This window comes from Xylaria bambusicola (genome assembly GCF_022495145.1).
Source record: "Xylaria bambusicola strain CBS 139988 unplaced genomic scaffold F5B22scaffold_1, whole genome shotgun sequence".
Classification (NCBI taxonomy): domain Eukaryota; kingdom Fungi; phylum Ascomycota; class Sordariomycetes; order Xylariales; family Xylariaceae; genus Xylaria; species Xylaria bambusicola.
In genome coordinates, this window is record NW_025953554.1 from 780,281 (window position 1) to 797,627 (window position 17,347).

Here is a 17,347-nt window from a genome sequence, read left to right on the forward strand (position 1 = left end):
GCAGAGAGACACTAATAGAGTCGGCTAGTTGGACGTGAACAGAGGATAGATATGGACACATTTGCAGCCTTCATTATTTTGGTATATTATTCTACCAACCCCGCTGTCCCTGTATGAGCAAGTTAGAAAGGTCTGATGACAAGTATTACTATCATATATAGCACTTTACTACGAGACTTGTTCCCCGTAGAGGTCGTAGTATATCGTACAACAAGCTCAGTCGCTGGTATGGCGACCATATAAGTGTCTACTGGGAGGATTATCTCATTTTACACATTCCAACCCTGACCCCGTATATCTGTACTTTGCGAACCAGAGCCGATGCATTCCCTGAACCGCTGGTACATAGCAAGCTGAAAGCCTCCAAGCAGGCTTTGGCGACTCAACAATTACTCCTCATCAGAAGAACTATCGTCTTTTCTCGATCGTTTTGTGCCGTTTTGAGCCTCCGATGAACGGCTTTCGGCATCCTTCTTCACGAAGATGTAGCTTCGCGCGGACCTGTCTTCACCCTTCCATCCACCGCCGACCTCGCCGGAGCGGTTTCGAACGACACCAAGAGTTCGCGCATGGTGATAGCCCGGGTATGCACTCGCCTGGAACCGGAAGCTCCGTTCGACCTGCAGACCACTATGTCTTGCAAGGTCTCGAATGTTCCAAAGTGTATACGGCTCACCCTCGAACAGTGTCACGATGATGGAACCCCCTGGGCTTAACGATGGGGTCGCGCGCTGAAAGAAAGACACCAGTAGCTCCTGATTGTACCGAACTTGTCGGTTCACATCCGTACTCTTTCCACCGACGTGCGGGAAGTTGAATATGATGCGATCCATAACACCGTTGGCAGTTACGGAATGCGCATTGGCGCTCTCTGGTCCTGATCCCTTGCCCCGCCCAGGCTTGTTGGTAAAAGGCGCCATCTTCGTCGCATCAACCCCGAACAATACCCGGCAGTCATCCTCGGCCTCAACCTTGGCGATGTTGTCTGAAGCTTGAGGGTATTTCTCCACTAGCTCATCAAGGTTCTTCTCAAACACCGTCGCAGTGACGTCAGCGCAGTAATGGTGTTCGACCAGCGAGGCCGCGAAGCTGAGGTCGCCATCGCCGACTAGGAGAATCTTGTCTTCGGGAGAGAAGGGGATGATTGGCTCGGTATGGCGCTGTTGTTGCTTTGGAGGGGCACCGTTGTTGGCGCCCTGCTTCTGTTGCGGGTTTGCGCCGGGGGTTGTAGACTTCTTTGCGCTGCCATTAGGAGGGACACGCTTTGCGAGCTTAGCAGGACGCGCGCTGCCTTGCGCCAATTTCCGCTTCTTCCCCATGATTGCGGTCGCACTTGAAGGGATTTCACCGGCTCATGATTGACTGACTTGGCTGGGCAGTTCGGCTACCTATTGCGCCTCGCCGAGCAACGGGCTACCTGAGACTCCCAATCGAATCGCCGAGGGGGCAGGCGAGTGGCCTCGAGTCTAATCAAGTATTGCGCCTGGATGGCGAGCGTCGGGATAGAGTTGACGGCGTTGACGTTCGAGACTGTCTTCGACGTGCTGCTATGGTTGAGGGTTGCTCAAAGCGGAAATCTTCAAAACTTTCTAGTGGCTCGCTCGCTAGCAGGGCCGCGGAGTCGGAGGCGCGGAGACGCGGACACCTTTCGACGGCGGGTTCTGCGGTGCTGCGCTTATGCTTATGCGGGCGGGTAACCACATGTGGCAGTCCACTAGCCCCAACAGGGAACTACACTTAGGTGGATCCCCTGCGATCAAGCGCCCAGGGCAGACCAGGGGTTGCCGCCTATGGCGTACAATTCCAGGTTGTGTCTACCGTATTGGGCTAGTGGGCTGGTGGAAACCTGGGGCTACTGAGTGACAACTTACAGGGCTTGCTGCCGCGACACGACACACACAACCACACACCTATGACACGACACAGGCACAGCAACAGGCTTGCTTCGAGGAGGATCCAACAATTCGTCGCAGATCAAAACTGGACCAATCTCACATGCCTTGATTAGGCTGAGTAGCGGGTAACGTGTCACGACTGATAGGCATAAAAAAGCACAGCATTGCGCCCATTATCTCCATTCACGAGATACTAGTGGTACGCAGGGCTGCATGATACCTATCGGTGAAGCCCATGGTGTATGATAGAGGAATCCATCTGCCTGGCGCCGAGCATAGCGTATATATATACCTACCTATGTACACTCGATAGAACAAATTCGGGTAGCATCCATCAATCTGGGCATGGAAACCTGTAGAACAAGCAGGTCAGCGAGGAGTGAGACTTATGCTAGGGGGCTGCTACTATGTCGAGTCATCTACGGTAAGATCGGTCTAACTGTCAGTATTCCAATATACCAAGTATATATCTCTTTGCCCTTCACCTAGATATCGATAGAGAGAAAAGACAATAACGATAACGTGGGGATCATCGGGATAGGCCACGTACGTTGCATGACCTTTTGTGCGCCCTTGTGCAGGTTTCTTGTTACCAACTCCTGATACCCGTGTGAACAGCGGTCGATGATAGCGGGACTCGAAAATGTGTGTTTGTAACCTCCTTCGTACGTTCAACATACGCGTGACCATGCAGGTACTACACCAGATGTGCCTACACATCAGAGCACATCTTAAGTGTATGTAACACAACAGGAATTTCATTGCCTCAAGCATACCGTCGTCCGATCGATCGACAAGTCGTGACCACAACTGTCATGGGCATCATATGGCTCATGGGAGATGGTATGTTTTTCTTCCGTATTCGCCTGGTTATGAGGATGTCCTCTCTCCCAACATGCGGAAGTAGACAATGTGGATCACCAAGTTGCTATAGCTACACATTAAATACTTGAATACATTACATGCCTGCCTAGCAAGCTGAATGGCAACACATTGGACATCTGAGGTTCTCTACCGATGTAGGTACTGACGTATTATTATAGACGTGCCTAATCATCGGTCAAGAGGGCATATAACACGTGACAGATAACAAGGCCTCAGCATAGACATTCAGCGGTAGTTTACCTAGGTAGATACTTCCTAGTAGGGTAGTCTATATTAGGACTCTCTCCCTTCTCGGTGTACATAGGTAATCAACAGCAGCCTTGGAATACAATACCAAGTTTAGAACACCATCCATCTGTGTGTAGTTAACACCTATTCAGGACACTGGCAGCCAGATGGGACGGACGGTGTGAGCCGGCAACGTTGGCGGATTATAGGTTTTCCCGGGCCAATCAGACGACAGCGAGACCCTACACCAAGCGGGCTAGGGAAGTAGTCTTGTCTAAATCGGGAAATAACGACTGGGGGCGGGCGGACCTGCAGAGTACATTTCTGGGTACATTACTGGGTACATCACTGGCCTAATCCGACTTTGCTGCTTGGGTACTGTACTTTGGCTTACTTTAGGTGCTTGGTTACCTGTCGCTGGTCGCTGGCCTGCGGCGGCCACTTACTGACTGACGCTGTACTTGCTGTTGCTGTTGCTGTTGCTTCGGCCTTGGTCTAAGAAAAACTCATGGTGATATCGCCGGCCGTTTTCACACTCCAGGCCACCGCTCACATAAATCATATATCTCATCTATCTCATCTCAGCGGCGGCTGTTCGTCTGGCTTGAGTTTCTTCCTGTGCACCCGTCTCTCCGCCTGTTGCCAGACCCAGCGCGGCCGCGAGTCTGGCGTAGAGCTTTGCTTGTATTCCAATTTGATCCTAAAAATCTTCCCGTCTCTCATTCGCCAGCTTCGGCAAGCAAGCAAGCAACCAGCAAGGCCAGCCCTTCAACTCTACTTACTCACCACCGGCTTGCTTGCCCTTACATTGTCTGCCCATTCAACCCAGGCATCTTATTTGCCTCAGCTCTCTCTGCTGCCAGCATCGTCCGCCGACATTGTTGTCTTTAGTTCCCCTTCTGCATCGGTTTTGGTCTTCTGAGCCCCGGTCTCCCTTTAGTTCCTGCCCCTGCACCTTTTTTCTACGGCTTTCGTGTATCTGCCCGTCTCATCATCTTCTTGTAACAACAGCACACCCAACAAAACCAACAACATATCCCCCTCCCTTGCATGACTGCCCAACATGGATAACGCGCAGATTGCTGGTTCTCCAGCACCCAGCCCGGCCAAAGGAAAACTCGGCAATCTCAAGAAAGCCGTAGGCAGAGGTGCTGGGAAGAAAAATGGCCGCAAGAATGCCGCTGCCCCCAGGAGAGGCGGCCGCCCCAAGGGACGTGGTCGCAATAAGACTTATGAGGATCCCCGTGTTCAAGCTGCCTACGATCGCCAGAAGGTGCTACGCGATCTCTATTCCGAGGTCGCCAGCGCTGTCAAGCCCGTCCTTGAGGACCTCGCTGACATGACCGTAAAAACACTTATTGAGACCCCCACAGCCCATAAGGCGGTTCCCGAGTATCATGTCTTGCAGCGAAAACTCGACAGCCGCCTCGAAGAGGTTATGCGCTCTGCCGACCGCGAGTTCACCACTAGAACAGCCATTGCTACTCGCGAGTACCAGCTCAACACTGCTGTCACTGAACAGAAATTCCACGTAAGTCCTTCTGCCCCGGTTTTTTACTGGTCTCTCACTTTTGATGCTTGTTACCTACTCGGAAGCGTGATCCCAAATGCATGATACTTACATCTACGCACAGGATGGCTACGACTACGCAGCCGAAGAATTCTACGACGCGTCTCTTAAGCGAGCCGGTCTTCTAGCTGAGATACAACATGAAGGTGTCGACATAAATGTGAGTTTTTCTAATAATCTACACAATGCTCAATCATATAAACCGCATCCCGTACTGTGTCAATACATGCAATCTTTATTAAGTAATTTGTCCTTCCCAACTCACCAACATCTGCAGTTGCCCGATACGACTTATACATTCGTAGAGCAACCTGACCATGTGGCTGCTGAACAAGGCACTTGGGTTGTGTTCCGCAACGGTATCAAAGTACCATATCCGCATTTACTAGAAGAGAATAAGAAGGCGGCGGCGGCTAAGGTCCAGGTGACCAAGGGCAAACCTTTTGCCAAGCGGAAGGCGGAAGACCAACCGGATGGTCAACCCGACACCAAGAAGACTACAGGTTCCTCTGGACTTGCTAAGCTAGACAATGGCGATGAGATGTCTACTCCACAACCACGACATATCAAGGGATTACTCTCAGCCGAAACAGAACCGGATGGAGAACCTGAGTCCAATGCAGCCTCGCCTTCGCCTGAGTTAGATCCAAGGATGGAGGTATCTCGGGGAAGAAGAGACTTGCCAGATCTTCCCAATGGCGCATCGGAGCCCGATAAATGGGGTGTCCGCATCGTTGCAAGAAGGGGACCCAGAGCTAACAATCGCCTCATCCTGCCTCCTCCTTTTATTTTTGACGCTGATGAAATTGGTTTCCGGGACTCCACGAATGATTCGAGCAAGAAGGCCACACGTGGAACACGGGGCAGGTTTCTCGACAATCCCAATTCCAGAAATCTTCATATAGATCGCACGATAGTGACGTACGATTGCCTTGAATATGAGGATGACGCCTTGGATTCTAGCCTTGTCCAGAAGCATAACATTCACCCTAAGTATGGTTTATTCTTGCCGGATTCTCGCAACGAACCAGAGTCTCCTCCGCATCCCGTGTCCGGGTCGCACCCCATCGTGATGATTACTCCCAGTGGTACTACGCTACATGCATCTCGGTCTGTTAGGGGTTATAATATGGATGCCACTTTGCGTGAGGATGCCAGAAAGGATAAAATATCTCTCCTCATTACGCAGTACTGTGAAGAGTCTGGTATTAAGTCAGACGAAGTCACGACCGAAGAGATGCGCAAGCGTGAGCGCGAGCGGCAACGCCGCATTTTGGAGGAAGCTCCTATTGAGGCCGAGGACACCAACAAGCGTCCTGTAGATGACCGCCTTGATACCGGAGCTAGAGTAATCGATGAGTCTATCGCCAGAGAGAATACAAACCGACTTCTTCACGCCGCGTCTTGCATTGAGCAAGAACGACAAGACCGACCAAACCATCCTACGTCCAGTCAAAGATCATCTCGGCCCTATGACGCCGTTCGAGATGTCTTCACCAGTGCCGGGCCGTCAACTCCTCCGCCGATGCCACCAGTAGAGATAGATACGTTTGGTCTTTCTTTCCTTGCCGATGTCTCGGAACAAATCTCTCTGCAGCGCGAGGCCCAGTTCGACCCAGCGCTCGACCACCGTCTGGAGCATCATGTTGAGTATCGTCCAGACTATCCGATGGAGCATCATCCCCATATTCACTATGAATATCGTCCCGAGTATGTTCCAGACCATCGGCCTACCCACCATCTCGATCCTCGACTAGAACAACCAGATGTTAATTCGATGGGCGACTCAATGATTGATCCAATGATTGACCCGCGCCTTCTTGGTCCTTCGAACCCTCCTCCCCCACCTTCGAATGCATTTTTGCAAACCGCTCTTAATCCACCTTCTATGCTTCCTCACATTGCACCAGCCCCACCCCAGGGAATAGAGCTACCAAATCAAGCTCCTGTTGGCAGAAATCCGTTCACAAACCAGGGGAGTGGCAAGGGCAGTCCCGTGCTTCCTCCTCTTCGCCCGTCACGACGGGAAAAGGCCATGGACTCTGCCCATCCACCGCCGCCATCGCTTATTCCCCAGGGTCCAGATTATGGTCCTCCTCTTGGTATGATACAGTCCAATTCTGGAAATTTCTTTCCGCCTGCTCCGTCTCGCCCCTATCACCAAGGGTACACCCTATTTGAGCAACCTATGATGGGGATACCTTTCGGGATGTCATCTCAGCCCCCGCCTCACTTAGCCCCATCACACAGACCTGCGTACCAGCCTTCGTCCCCGACAATGTCAACCCACGCCCAGATTGCAGCTATGCCCATGCACATGCCTCATGGGTCATCTGTGTCTCCGCCAGGCTCATCTATGGGGCTACAATCACCAACGGGACCTCCGGGTAGTCGACATAGGGCTTCAATGTCGTCGGGCAGCAACGGTCCCGGGAATGGCAAATACCGCAAGATTGCGGCAGCACCCATTCCACATAACCGGCCTTGGCCGTCAAATGGCGGTGCAGAACTTCGTCTTGCACATTACGACCACAAGGAAGCTATCAAAGATTATAGAGCAAATGAGCCTCCCCCACGGACAGGTCCCACGACCATCCGAGGCTGGAACGTAAACAATGTTTCTAAAGGGCGGAAGGGCCTCAAGAAAGAGGACTCGGAGGAGAAGGACTCGCCGAGGTAAGTGAAAACTAGAGAAATATTCATCACTGGTTTGTATCATTGTACTAATAGATATGTCTACAGTATTACCACATTTATTAACAAATGGAATCCGTCTGAGAAGTCTCTTGGATAATCATTCTATATTATTCCATGCTCTAGTCCTGGAGGAGACTGTACGACGATTGTGCAGGAAACACTCTCTCCAAAAACTCTGCACTTTTCTCATTCAAAAATCGTCCCACAAGTACACAATTCTAATCACACTCTTATTTCTTCTCCCTTTCCTCTATTTCACACCCTCACGAATAGCATAGCGCTGCATAGGAGTCTGGTCGGGCTGGCAGTAATACAAAAAAGGCCAGCACACGAAGCGGACCTAGGACACCAAAAATGGAACGAGGAAACTTTGCATGCATGAAATCCACGGCGTTGTTCGGCATCATTCAAAAACTGCATATCTGTTTCTTGCGAGGAAAGGATATTTCTCTTTCACTGTAATTGCTTGGTAGACCAATCGACGCGGTTAATGGCAAAGGGAGCATGATTGGGGATGTTTAACACATAGACCCCCTCCTTACCCTCCCCCCCCCCCCCATTATTATCTCTTGGGGCCCGAAAAGGTCGCGAGGAATAGGTTCTCGCCACTACCGTTAAGAATCACGCGGTAGGAGATAATGTTCTTGATATTTTTGGGAAGATAGCAAACGATCCATGATTGATAGGATCGAGCATGGTTGTGCTGTAGCATCTCCGGTCAACGAGTTATCTTGACTAGATAGACTATATCCTGACTCAAGAATGATGGATATAATAAAATCATTTCGCATATATCTCACTATCGCATGTTTGATTAGCTTGCATGTGGTATGTAAAGCTACTTTGCTACTTTGCGTGATTTGTCCGAGCACACTGTCCGGTGATCCATACTTAAGCAAGGAAGGTAATCAGAGTTCACGAACAAACAGCAATTAATACCTATTTCGCTTTCTATTCCCTAGGTAGTAGATACTTGGTGCACTGCTGGAAGGAAGGAAGGACATTGTTACACGCGCTGAAAATCTTGTGCGCATTCAATCTGCCCGGTTCGGCGAGACATAGTCTGTCTATATGAATGAATAATACACCTTCTTTGGTATTTGCAATGTGAGGCAGGTTGGTTATCGCTATTCAGCCCTCGCGTATCTCATTCGAGACAGATTGCTGGGCGTCGGAGGCCGGTTATTTTTTTTTTTCACAGCTACTTACATCTATCTAGTGACTGCTTAGATTAGGATACGAATGGACCGCATTGGTTATGTATGTATATTCTGGTAGCTACGTATATATGCTATTGATATGGCTGATTATGAAGTTAGGACTTGGGAAAACAAGGAGGAGGTTAAGCCAAATAAGAATAGATATTCCTTTTTCACTATGTAGTCCAAGGGATCGGTAGGAGGGCGTTTCATATACCTATACCTAGCTTTAACTCAGTCCCTATTAATACCGTAGTCCTTATTGTTTACATGCACCCACGCTTGATAAATGAGACGCGAATTACAGGTATCACAAAGTATTCAAAGCCATTTGAATGGAACCTCGTGGATAACACATTATCATCTCGGTTCGATTTATTCTTCTGGTATATGACCGAGTTATCTATTGTACAACAAGCCTTCTGGCTCTGGTTTCTCTTATCTTCGAAATCTCCTATTTCCCTTGCATGCACACGCACACTGGAGTTCGTTCTAGAGTAGCGTTCGATTAGGGCCAGTGGCTATATTCAATCGATGTCAATTCCAGTCTCAGCCACAGCCTATCGCGATGTAAATCTCATGCCGGGATTTATAAACTGACGCAAGATGATGTACGAGGATAAAACGTAACTCCTTTTAAAAGGACCCCCCCCCCCCACAACAGAAGATGAGTCTCGTATGTTCCGTGTGCATTCAAGGCAGGAAAAGAGAATTGAAAGGACAAGGGTATTTATTTGTTGCTTCGCGGAGATGGCTGGGCTGATGGCTGAAGGACATGACAGACAGACTAACAATCCAGAAATGACGAGTTCTTCTCTAGTATACTCAGTCTAGTGGCGAGAAAGAAAGAAGCACATATGGCGGAATATGTGTCATGTATGCACCTCTCTATTTTGATTTTCTCAAGGATGTTCCAAGACGATGTTAATAAGAGATTGGGTTTTTTGTTTCAATCTTCTACTGAAAATGCAGAGATTCTCAAGGGTCATGTAAGCTCACGTCAACTTTCGCTTTCAGCCGGGACTGAAGGGTCATTCTCAGTTGTGCCTTGTGGAATCATATTTTGTGGAGTTGTGTCCTGGGGGATTGTAGTATTCGCCATTTCTACCGGCATCATCTGGAACATGTCTTGAGGTCCTTGAGTCATATCCACGGGAATCTGCCCCATTCCCATTGGCAGCGAGTAACCATAGTCCAGCTGGGAACGGCCGAGGTTGCCTTCAGGGTGTAGGGGGTACATGTTTGCCTCCATCTTGTTACCGTCAAAGATGACCATGTTCTGTATAGGTTGCTGGTTTTGGCCAAGAACGTTGATGACGTCTTGGGCTAACTGGCCCCCGAGGATTGCTGTCACCGGCACGATCTCGCTGTTAATGTTCTGTAAAAAGCTGCGCAGGAACTCGGAGCGGAGTGTCTCAGGCGGCAAAGAGAGCAATTGGTGACTGTGTGTCGCGGACCTGGTAAACCACTCCAGGTCTTGCTTATTATGGTTGGGAGCGCGGTGATGCGCTGTGTGGAATCCCCAAAGGGCACGGAGACAGGATAGGGCCGGCGAGACAGCTTTGAGCCGTCGTTTCGACTTCGTATACTCTGCAGGGAGAAGGCTCGTCTCTGACACGAGGTCCCACGTCGAGTAGAAGTCTCGTTTTGTTACCATTTCAATGACCTTACCGCCTTCCTTCTGTGTCTGTACGTCAATCACACTGCGAAAACGTGACTCGGGGCCGACAGTGGTGGCTACGTTCGCTTTGTCACGTTTCAAAACGTAATCATGCTCTATCAAGTCGCAGAATATATAGCCGTAGACACCATGCACACCGGCAGCGTAGAATTGACGGTTGTGTAGGCGAGTAGCAGTGTTGATAAACGCAAGGAGGGTGGGATCAAGGTCAACAGCAATGACTACATCAAAAGCAGCGAAGTAGGATGCTCCTTTCGTCATGATACTACCAGAGTCGGGAAAGACCTTGACACGAGGATTCAATTTTTGTACTTGAACGGCAGCAGCCTCGGCACGATTTTGCCCAATGTTCTCCTGAGAGAGGAAAAATTGAGCACCCAAGTCAGCCTCTGTTACAATCTGATCATCAACAATGGTCAGAGATGCGATACCAGCAAGGACCAAGTTCTTGGCAATCTCGTTGCCCAGCGCTTTCATAGAGATCAGAAGTATGTTGGCTGCTTGGATTTTTTGTTGCGCCTGCATGCCCCAAAGCCGGATCTGGCGGTCATAAAGAGCAATTTCCTCTGAAACGCGACTTATATTAGCAGACGTGATTAACAGAAAACATTGGTATTAACATACCAGCACTCATCGCGTGGCCATTTACCGGCTGCGGCGCATGCGAGGCGTGGAACTCAGGTAATGGCGGGTTGGTAGGTATCATCACACCCATGGGAAGAGTACCATTGCCATTGATGGTAGGATTTATGGCGGCAAAGTCCTGCACCTGAGGAATGAAACCGTTGCCTTGATTGAGAAATGGTGTGGTGAAAGAGTGATCTACAGCCGCCGAGTCTTGAACAGGCACAGACGTGCCGTTGTTTGCTTCCACAGTAGGTTCTGTTACCGCAGCAGGAGGTTGGTCGCCGCTGGTAGAAATCGCAGGCGCTCCTGTTGTTTCAGGATTGTCGTCCATCTTCGAATAGAAGTTGAAGGGTGAGGGCTAAAATTAGATAGATGAAGACTGGACGGTCGAAATCGCAAATAGGAGAATAGTACCAGGTTGACGGACTAGATTCAGCAATAGTCAAGGCCGCCCGGTTCTATGTGAGAATATGAAGGATGAGGCAGATGCGTGGTCATTTACTGCCGTGAAAGAGATGAGAAAAATGAGTGACAAGAATGAGAGGCTTGATTAGAGAAGACTTGAACCGCCTCTGAATGAACGGACGGCGAACGGCGCGCGCCCCGGTTGCTGGCGGCAGAAGCGTGCACCGTGCTACTCGAAGCTTTAGGCGTAGTGTTTTGTGTGTGGCCTGGTCTGTATCCAGAGCACGCGAATGCGATTGGTGTCTAGACGTGACAGTAATACTTAATAACAATGATGGTGATGATGATGATGATGAAGTGGTGAGTGAGAGCTTCGAGCCTTGCCTATGTTTGTCCCTTACCTTAGGTAGCCTTAAGTAAGTAGGTACATGTGCCTTAAAAAGCTCTGTACTGAGCAAGTACATACTTACATATGCAGTATGTACCTTATGTAGGTAGGTGCTTGACGTAGGTACTCCCTCACTTGTACCTCGCTCGCTGGTACTTACATATACACGCAGGCAGATAGCGCAGGGCAAGCCGCCATTCAGGTGCCCAGCTAATAAGCCTTAACCTCGTTGCCTTACCTAAAACGCCCAAGTAGGAAGGCACTTTACCTCACCAAGGTACCGGTACGGTCCTGCAGAGTCTGGGGTACTGTAGTGTCGCTTCCAATGTACTAGGTACTTATAGATTACATAGTAATACTATGCTCATGGCAGGTATTCGCTGGATCAGAAGGATGTAACATCATCAAGTGAGTTGCAAAGACAAGTGTGGCGCTGTATTGTGTGAGAGCGGAGGATCTCGTCATTATCGAATATCATACACGTAGAGTATATAAATATCAACCTACCTATGTACTTATATGCACGCGTTTTTATGCGAATTCGGTTGGAGGTTTCAAGTTTGCATCCCTGTACTAGTATTCTGATCACTCGGTCATACCTGGCTGCCTACCTATCTATTAAATTGTTGGACAGAATTACCGACCTCGGTCAGGATGGCGTGTACCATCCCTTTCTAGACGCCATGTTGGCTGTTTGCTGCAGTGTTGACATTATCAACAGTACGCGGCCAAGACATGGCTCTACCTAGAGTCTCTCGAGCTGCGGGCATGCCCCTTCCTAGACCAGAAATACTTAGGGGTAGAGATTTGTTTCATTCTATCTTGTTCGTACGGGAGGGATTGTATTCGAAGAAGAAAATCATATTGAAATATATGTACTTCTGTTCCAGTGAAATCCGACTTTACGAAGTAAGAGGAGTTCCAAGTTACAACGGGGATTTCGGCTTGCTAAAATGGGATCTGCCCAATCCTAGTAGGCCGACATCAAAACACCACAGACGTCAGTGTGTTTAAGTGGTACCTGGGGGTCTGCTGGGGAGACCCTGGAGTTCAGCGTCGTCATAGCATATGGCAGGCTTATGGATCTGATTTTAGGGCACTCTCTTAGGGCCAAGTCCAGCAAAGTGTAGCATGATACTACTGTAGGAGGTAGTAACAATTATTACCTACTAAGTACTAGGTAAGCGAGGGTAGGCTAGAGTAAGTACGGAGTACCTAGGGATTGGCTTGGCGATACCCATAGTGACCCCTCCTATCATTGGTCCCTCACCCTACTGCGTAAACCTTCCCAGATTGGCCAGATTGGAGGCCCATGCAGTCACTACCCACGAATCTAGGTACTTACTTTACAGTAAGGACCGTACGGCTGTTCTTTCGACCTACCTTTTACCACACATGCCTTGACATGTAGTCAACACTATACTCCTCTTATCGACTCCCTTGCGTCAGGCGAAAAACTACCACAAAAACACAAATTGTCTGTGATATCTCCTTTCCTTTCCTGACTGTCTAACTATATATCGTGTGGCATTACTCCTTGCTCGCTCCCCGGCGATCGAATACAGATAGTCCTGTCTGGTTTCCAGCATCTGTAGTTTTCGAAATACCTACCCGCTCCGCCAAGCCTACATACTTATACATACCTATATACCTTCCTCCGTCTTGGTTCCAAGTGTCTTTCGCCTTTTGAATCGTATTGCAGACAGACAACAGACCGCGTGCAAAATCTTATTTGGTGCGTTAAGCGTCCTGCGCGCTCCCAACAAAGGCCACCGCTCTTTGTTGCCCATGAGTGTCATCAGCTGAACTCACGTGGGGTTTGGCTATGCTGCATCTCCCCTGCCTTGACTGTCAGCGACTACTAAAGTCGCCTCAAAGCTTGCTCGCCTTAGTCCGTCTACCGCACCGCCAACAGCATTATTGATCTGTCCTGGCTGAAAACACCTCCCCCCGCTCGTACCAACTGATCCCGATAATCGTACCACGTACGCTTGTAGAACAAAAACCCCCATCATCCACAACATCTCCGATCCACTTGGCCCGTTGAGCCCTTATTCCTACCTAGGTAGCATATAACACAATGTCAGCCGATGACGATTCTGAGTTGCAACGTGCACTGTTAAGAGACCTTCGTTCTTCGAACGCCTCGCCAAGAGAAAACCTCCCCCCATCAGCCCCGAGTTTACCTCCGCTGCGTTCTCTGAGGACCCGGCGATCGGACAATATTGATGCGTCTGCTCGGACGCGGTCATCATTCGACTTTTCGAATAGATACTACGAATTAGTGATACCATGGACTGATGATCATGAAGACGCCTTTGACGATACGGACCATTGGGACCATGGCATGCCACTAGATCCAGAACCCCGACTCATTGAACGCGAGTATGACAGAAGAGCTACCAACAGCCTCTGGCAGCCTACTATGGACGAGGAGAATTCTCAATCTCGAACTCAACGTTTTATACAGGCCTATCAGCTACGACGAGCGCTGCTGGACCAGACACACGGTTCTTCACCTACCCTTCCTGAGCTCTTCTCTTCACGTACCCCTCAACCACATGACCCGCCCGAAGACAATCGACGAGCCAAGAGGCGCAAGTTGGATTCGGACCGGCTGTCTTCCAATTTTAGGGGCTTTCAATATGGAAAATACGGCCAAGTTCAGCCGGGTCAGCTGACCATGGAGTTGGTCAGCTGCGATGGAGGCATGTATTCATCAGATGATACCTCGACCAAATATGCCGCTGAAAACATCCTCAAGAACGACCACAGTGTCTACTGCACTGAAGGCCCGAGGTGTAATATCGTATTGAGACACCAAGGCGCTACGGTATTCACGCTGAAGGAGCTGGTCATTAAGGCTCCCAGGTCGAACTTTACTGATCCGTACGTTGTTTTTGTCAGCCTCTTCATCTTCTCATGCTAATAATGAAATTTCTAGAGTTCAAGCAGGCATTGTCTTTGTGTCAATGACTTCTGATCATCTCTTCAATAGGACTGCTCAATACCAGATCCAATACTCTCCAGCTAGAAGGCGTAATGAGCGGGAGACACAACCTTTGAACCCAATTCTTTCAATAAGACATAACGAGGATGGAACCACAATGACCCGAGCGCAGGTGCGAGCAAGGAGACTGTTCAATATAGGGTTGGACGATGAGGATAATGAGGTGGCCGTTGCTCAGATACCTTCCGAGTTCAATATCTCTCCACCGTCTTTCCAGGTTACCGCTGAGTGTAGCGACGATGACGATGACGCAGACGATATCGGTATCAGGCTCAGCAGGCGGCCACCCAATCGAATTGGATCACTGCCGTTCGAGAACATTAGCAGCGATGAGGACGGGTCAGACGACATCTCAACCAGCGGAGTAGATTACAGGTCGAGACGGCGGCCGAACCGAAGCAGCAATACGCTGACGGAAGCAGCAGAAGCGGTACAAGTGGCCACGCAGGAGGCAGTCCGTGCTGTTGGCGGTGAGCTCATGAGTCCTAATGCAAGTTTCTACATTGAGCCGCACCAAAGCAAGTGCACGATCCCCTTCGACCCACCTATCTCAGGCAGGTTTATATTATTAAAGATGTGGAATCCGCGCCGTGGCGCAGATAACAACATAGATATTCAGGCGATTGTTGCCAAGGGGTTCGCCGGGCCTAGGTTTTTCCCCTCAGTTGACCTACGGTAACACCTCAAGGTAGCCTACATAGTTGGACCTGGGGGGAATGCATCAACTCATTGCCGCTGAATAAATTTAATTCGGTCCATCTATACCTCGAAGATGATAAATCTATGACGGACAACGTTGTAAGTATCAAATCTGCTGAAGCAAATATTGCCAAGTAGGAGCACACCAAATCAAGGCCTATCGCAATTGAAGGTGAGATAGTGACTTGACGAAAGCCAGCAGCCTGTCATTTCTGATGCCATATGACTAGAAAAGGCGACAACCGAGCAAATTAGGCTCCTACGTGCTATATATGTATGTGAAGAATAAAGAGGGACTTGGAACAGGGGCCTAAGCATTACCTAATCAACCTATTTCTCGTCTACCTCCCAAGTCATTATCTATAAATGTAGGCAGGTAAGGAAGGGGGTGACTAGAGGACTAGATTCGGCACATGTAGAGGAATGGATAGTATCAGAAGAGTCATAAACAGATTACAGGCCATAATACCTAGTGTGGCTCTGTCGCTGGTGATGAGGGATGAATCATAATGAGAAGTCGACGGCTGGAGCATTTGTGTGGCAAAGCTTGCTATGCTGAGTCACCGGGAAGAAGCCATTGGCGCACTGGTGATAGCGCAACCTAACTACTGTAAGCTTGTGCCTAAGCTTGAGCTTGAAGGGGTCGCTGCAGGGAGTCGTATCCACTGGGCAGGGCCACAAGCACCAGGTACAATAATCCCACTTTCCTCCACTTCTTTGGTCGAGTTGAGCTCAATCAGCAAGCCCAGTCGACACCGAACAATCACCAGATACCCAGGAGCAGTCTGCCGTCGACGAAACTACCAATCGAGAAATATCTCTTCGCAGCGCTTTCGCTACCATTCTACCGCTCCCCGAGCCCGCGAATCAAGCTACAAACAGCATCATGGCGGTGCGCGCACAGTTTGAGAACTCTAACGAGTGAGTACCCCGCCAAAGCCGCCGCCGAATGGGACGACGAAACACCACTCGCAAGACACGAACCCCGCGATAGCTAACCATGCGATTTTGCTATTCATAGGGTTGGCGTCTTCGCTACTCTCACGAATTCATATGCCCTCACGGCCGTAGGCGCAAGCGAGAACTTCTACAGGTATGTTATACTATTCAGTCATCTTTGGCCGGGAGTGTAAATAGATTTGTAAAAGTTTTGGAAGTGCGCATGCAACAGCAAAAGCTAGATAAGAGAGCGGGGGCAAGCGCACGATACATATACAAAACATACACTGTTTCTTGCACACATTGACTAACTTTGTCTGGACGGCTAGTGTTTTCGAAGCCGAATTACAAGATGTCATTCCTATTTGCCGGACGACAATCGCAGGAACACGCATCATCGGTCGGTTAACAGCTGGGTAAGTAAAACAGTCCCTGCTCCCTTTGTTGTTGTTTTTTTGTTCGGCAAGTTCGCTGCGGCGACTCGAACCAACAGATTGGAAACTGTAAACTAATCATACGGCTTGTAGCAACCGCAAAGGTCTTCTCGTACCCACAACAACAACAGATCAAGAGCTACAACATCTGCGGAATTCTCTACCAGATGAGATCCGGATCCAACGAATCGAAGAGAGGCTGTCAGCGTTAGGCAATGTCATCGTGGCGAATGATCACATCGCGCTCGTTCACCCCGATCTGGAGCGTGAGACGGAGGAGATCATCGCCGACGTGCTAGGTGTCGAAGTCTTCCGCCAGACCGTCGCCGACAACGTGCTCGTGGGTAGCTATATGTCGTTAAGTAATCGCGGCGGCCTCGTCCACCCCAAGACCAGCATACAGGACCAGGATGAGCTGTCCTCACTACTGCAAGTACCCCTCGTCGCCGGTAGCGTAAACCGTGGAAGCAACGTGGTGGGTGCTGGCATGGTCGTCAATGATTGGCTCGCAGTCACGGGCCTCGACACAACGGCAACCGAGCTCAGTGTTATCGAGAGTGTCTTCCGTCTAGGCGAGGGTGCGGCGCCAGGAAACATCAACACCAACCTGAAGGATACTATGGTCGAGAGTTTCTATTAGTATGGTGGATGATACAATACTTTGTGGTGGGGGTCATCAAGGCGCTATTG

The 17,347-nt window shown here is 49.6% G+C and overlaps 5 protein-coding genes across 5 annotated transcripts; 3 read left to right on the plus strand and 2 right to left on the minus strand.

Moving 5' to 3' along the window:
• On the minus strand, positions 1-1,701 carry F5B22DRAFT_582810 (uncharacterized protein). Its single transcript, XM_047973328.1, has one exon. The coding sequence runs from the start codon at positions 1,317-1,319 to the stop codon at positions 390-392; it is 930 nt and encodes a 309-aa protein (XP_047836302.1). The 5' UTR covers positions 1,320-1,701; the 3' UTR covers positions 1-389.
• A 2,284-nt stretch (positions 1,702-3,985) lies between these two features.
• Positions 3,986-7,451, plus strand: F5B22DRAFT_10347 (uncharacterized protein). The gene is made up of 4 exons (XM_047968683.1): positions 3,986-4,539; positions 4,643-4,738; positions 4,856-7,254; positions 7,321-7,451. The coding sequence occupies exons 1-4, from the start codon at positions 4,072-4,074 to the stop codon at positions 7,370-7,372; spliced, it is 3,015 nt and encodes a 1,004-aa protein (XP_047836303.1). The 5' UTR covers positions 3,986-4,071; the 3' UTR covers positions 7,373-7,451.
• A 1,813-nt stretch (positions 7,452-9,264) lies between these two features.
• On the minus strand, positions 9,265-11,194 carry F5B22DRAFT_10375 (uncharacterized protein). The gene is made up of 2 exons (XM_047968685.1): positions 10,780-11,194; positions 9,265-10,721 (listed from the first exon to the last, which is right to left on the minus strand). Exons 1-2 carry the CDS (start codon positions 11,111-11,113, stop codon positions 9,475-9,477), a joined length of 1,581 nt encoding a protein of 526 aa, XP_047836304.1. The 5' UTR covers positions 11,114-11,194; the 3' UTR covers positions 9,265-9,474.
• Positions 11,195-13,515: 2,321 nt separating this feature from the next.
• Positions 13,516-15,550, plus strand: F5B22DRAFT_10405 (uncharacterized protein). Its single transcript, XM_047968690.1, has 2 exons — positions 13,516-14,464; positions 14,520-15,550. The coding sequence occupies exons 1-2, from the start codon at positions 13,656-13,658 to the stop codon at positions 15,262-15,264; spliced, it is 1,554 nt and encodes a 517-aa protein (XP_047836305.1). The 5' UTR covers positions 13,516-13,655; the 3' UTR covers positions 15,265-15,550.
• Positions 15,551-16,170: 620 nt separating this feature from the next.
• On the plus strand, positions 16,171-17,297 carry F5B22DRAFT_632476 (eukaryotic translation initiation factor 6; the record flags this gene model as incomplete). The annotated part of the gene is made up of 4 exons (XM_047976700.1): positions 16,171-16,205; positions 16,306-16,377; positions 16,553-16,639; positions 16,751-17,297. The coding sequence occupies 4 exons, from the start codon at positions 16,171-16,173 to the stop codon at positions 17,295-17,297; spliced, it is 741 nt and encodes a 246-aa protein (XP_047836306.1).
• Between the last annotated feature and the right edge of the window lie 50 nt (positions 17,298-17,347).

Bases quoted from the DNA above. Each gene is read 5' to 3' on its own strand.
- F5B22DRAFT_10405 (XM_047968690.1), top strand. From the start codon at position 13,656: ATGTCAGCCGATGACGATTCTGAGTTGCAACGTGCACTGTTAAGAGAC. The intron at 14,465-14,519 runs GTACGTTGTTTT...TGAAATTTCTAG, and splicing joins AGGTCGAACTTTACTGATCC to AGTTCAAGCAGGCATTGTCT.
- F5B22DRAFT_10347 (XM_047968683.1), top strand. From the start codon at position 4,072: ATGGATAACGCGCAGATTGCTGGTTCTCCAGCACCCAGCCCGGCCAAA. The intron at 4,739-4,855 runs GTGAGTTTTTCT...CAACATCTGCAG, and splicing joins ATGAAGGTGTCGACATAAAT to TTGCCCGATACGACTTATAC. The intron at 7,255-7,320 runs GTAAGTGAAAAC...ATATGTCTACAG, and splicing joins GAGGAGAAGGACTCGCCGAG to TATTACCACATTTATTAACA.
- F5B22DRAFT_10375 (XM_047968685.1), bottom strand. From the start codon at position 11,113: ATGGACGACAATCCTGAAACAACAGGAGCGCCTGCGATTTCTACCAGC. The intron at 10,722-10,779 runs GTATGTTAATAC...GTCGCGTTTCAG, and splicing joins TGGCCACGCGATGAGTGCTG to AGGAAATTGCTCTTTATGAC.
- F5B22DRAFT_582810 (XM_047973328.1), bottom strand. From the start codon at position 1,319: ATGGGGAAGAAGCGGAAATTGGCGCAAGGCAGCGCGCGTCCTGCTAAG.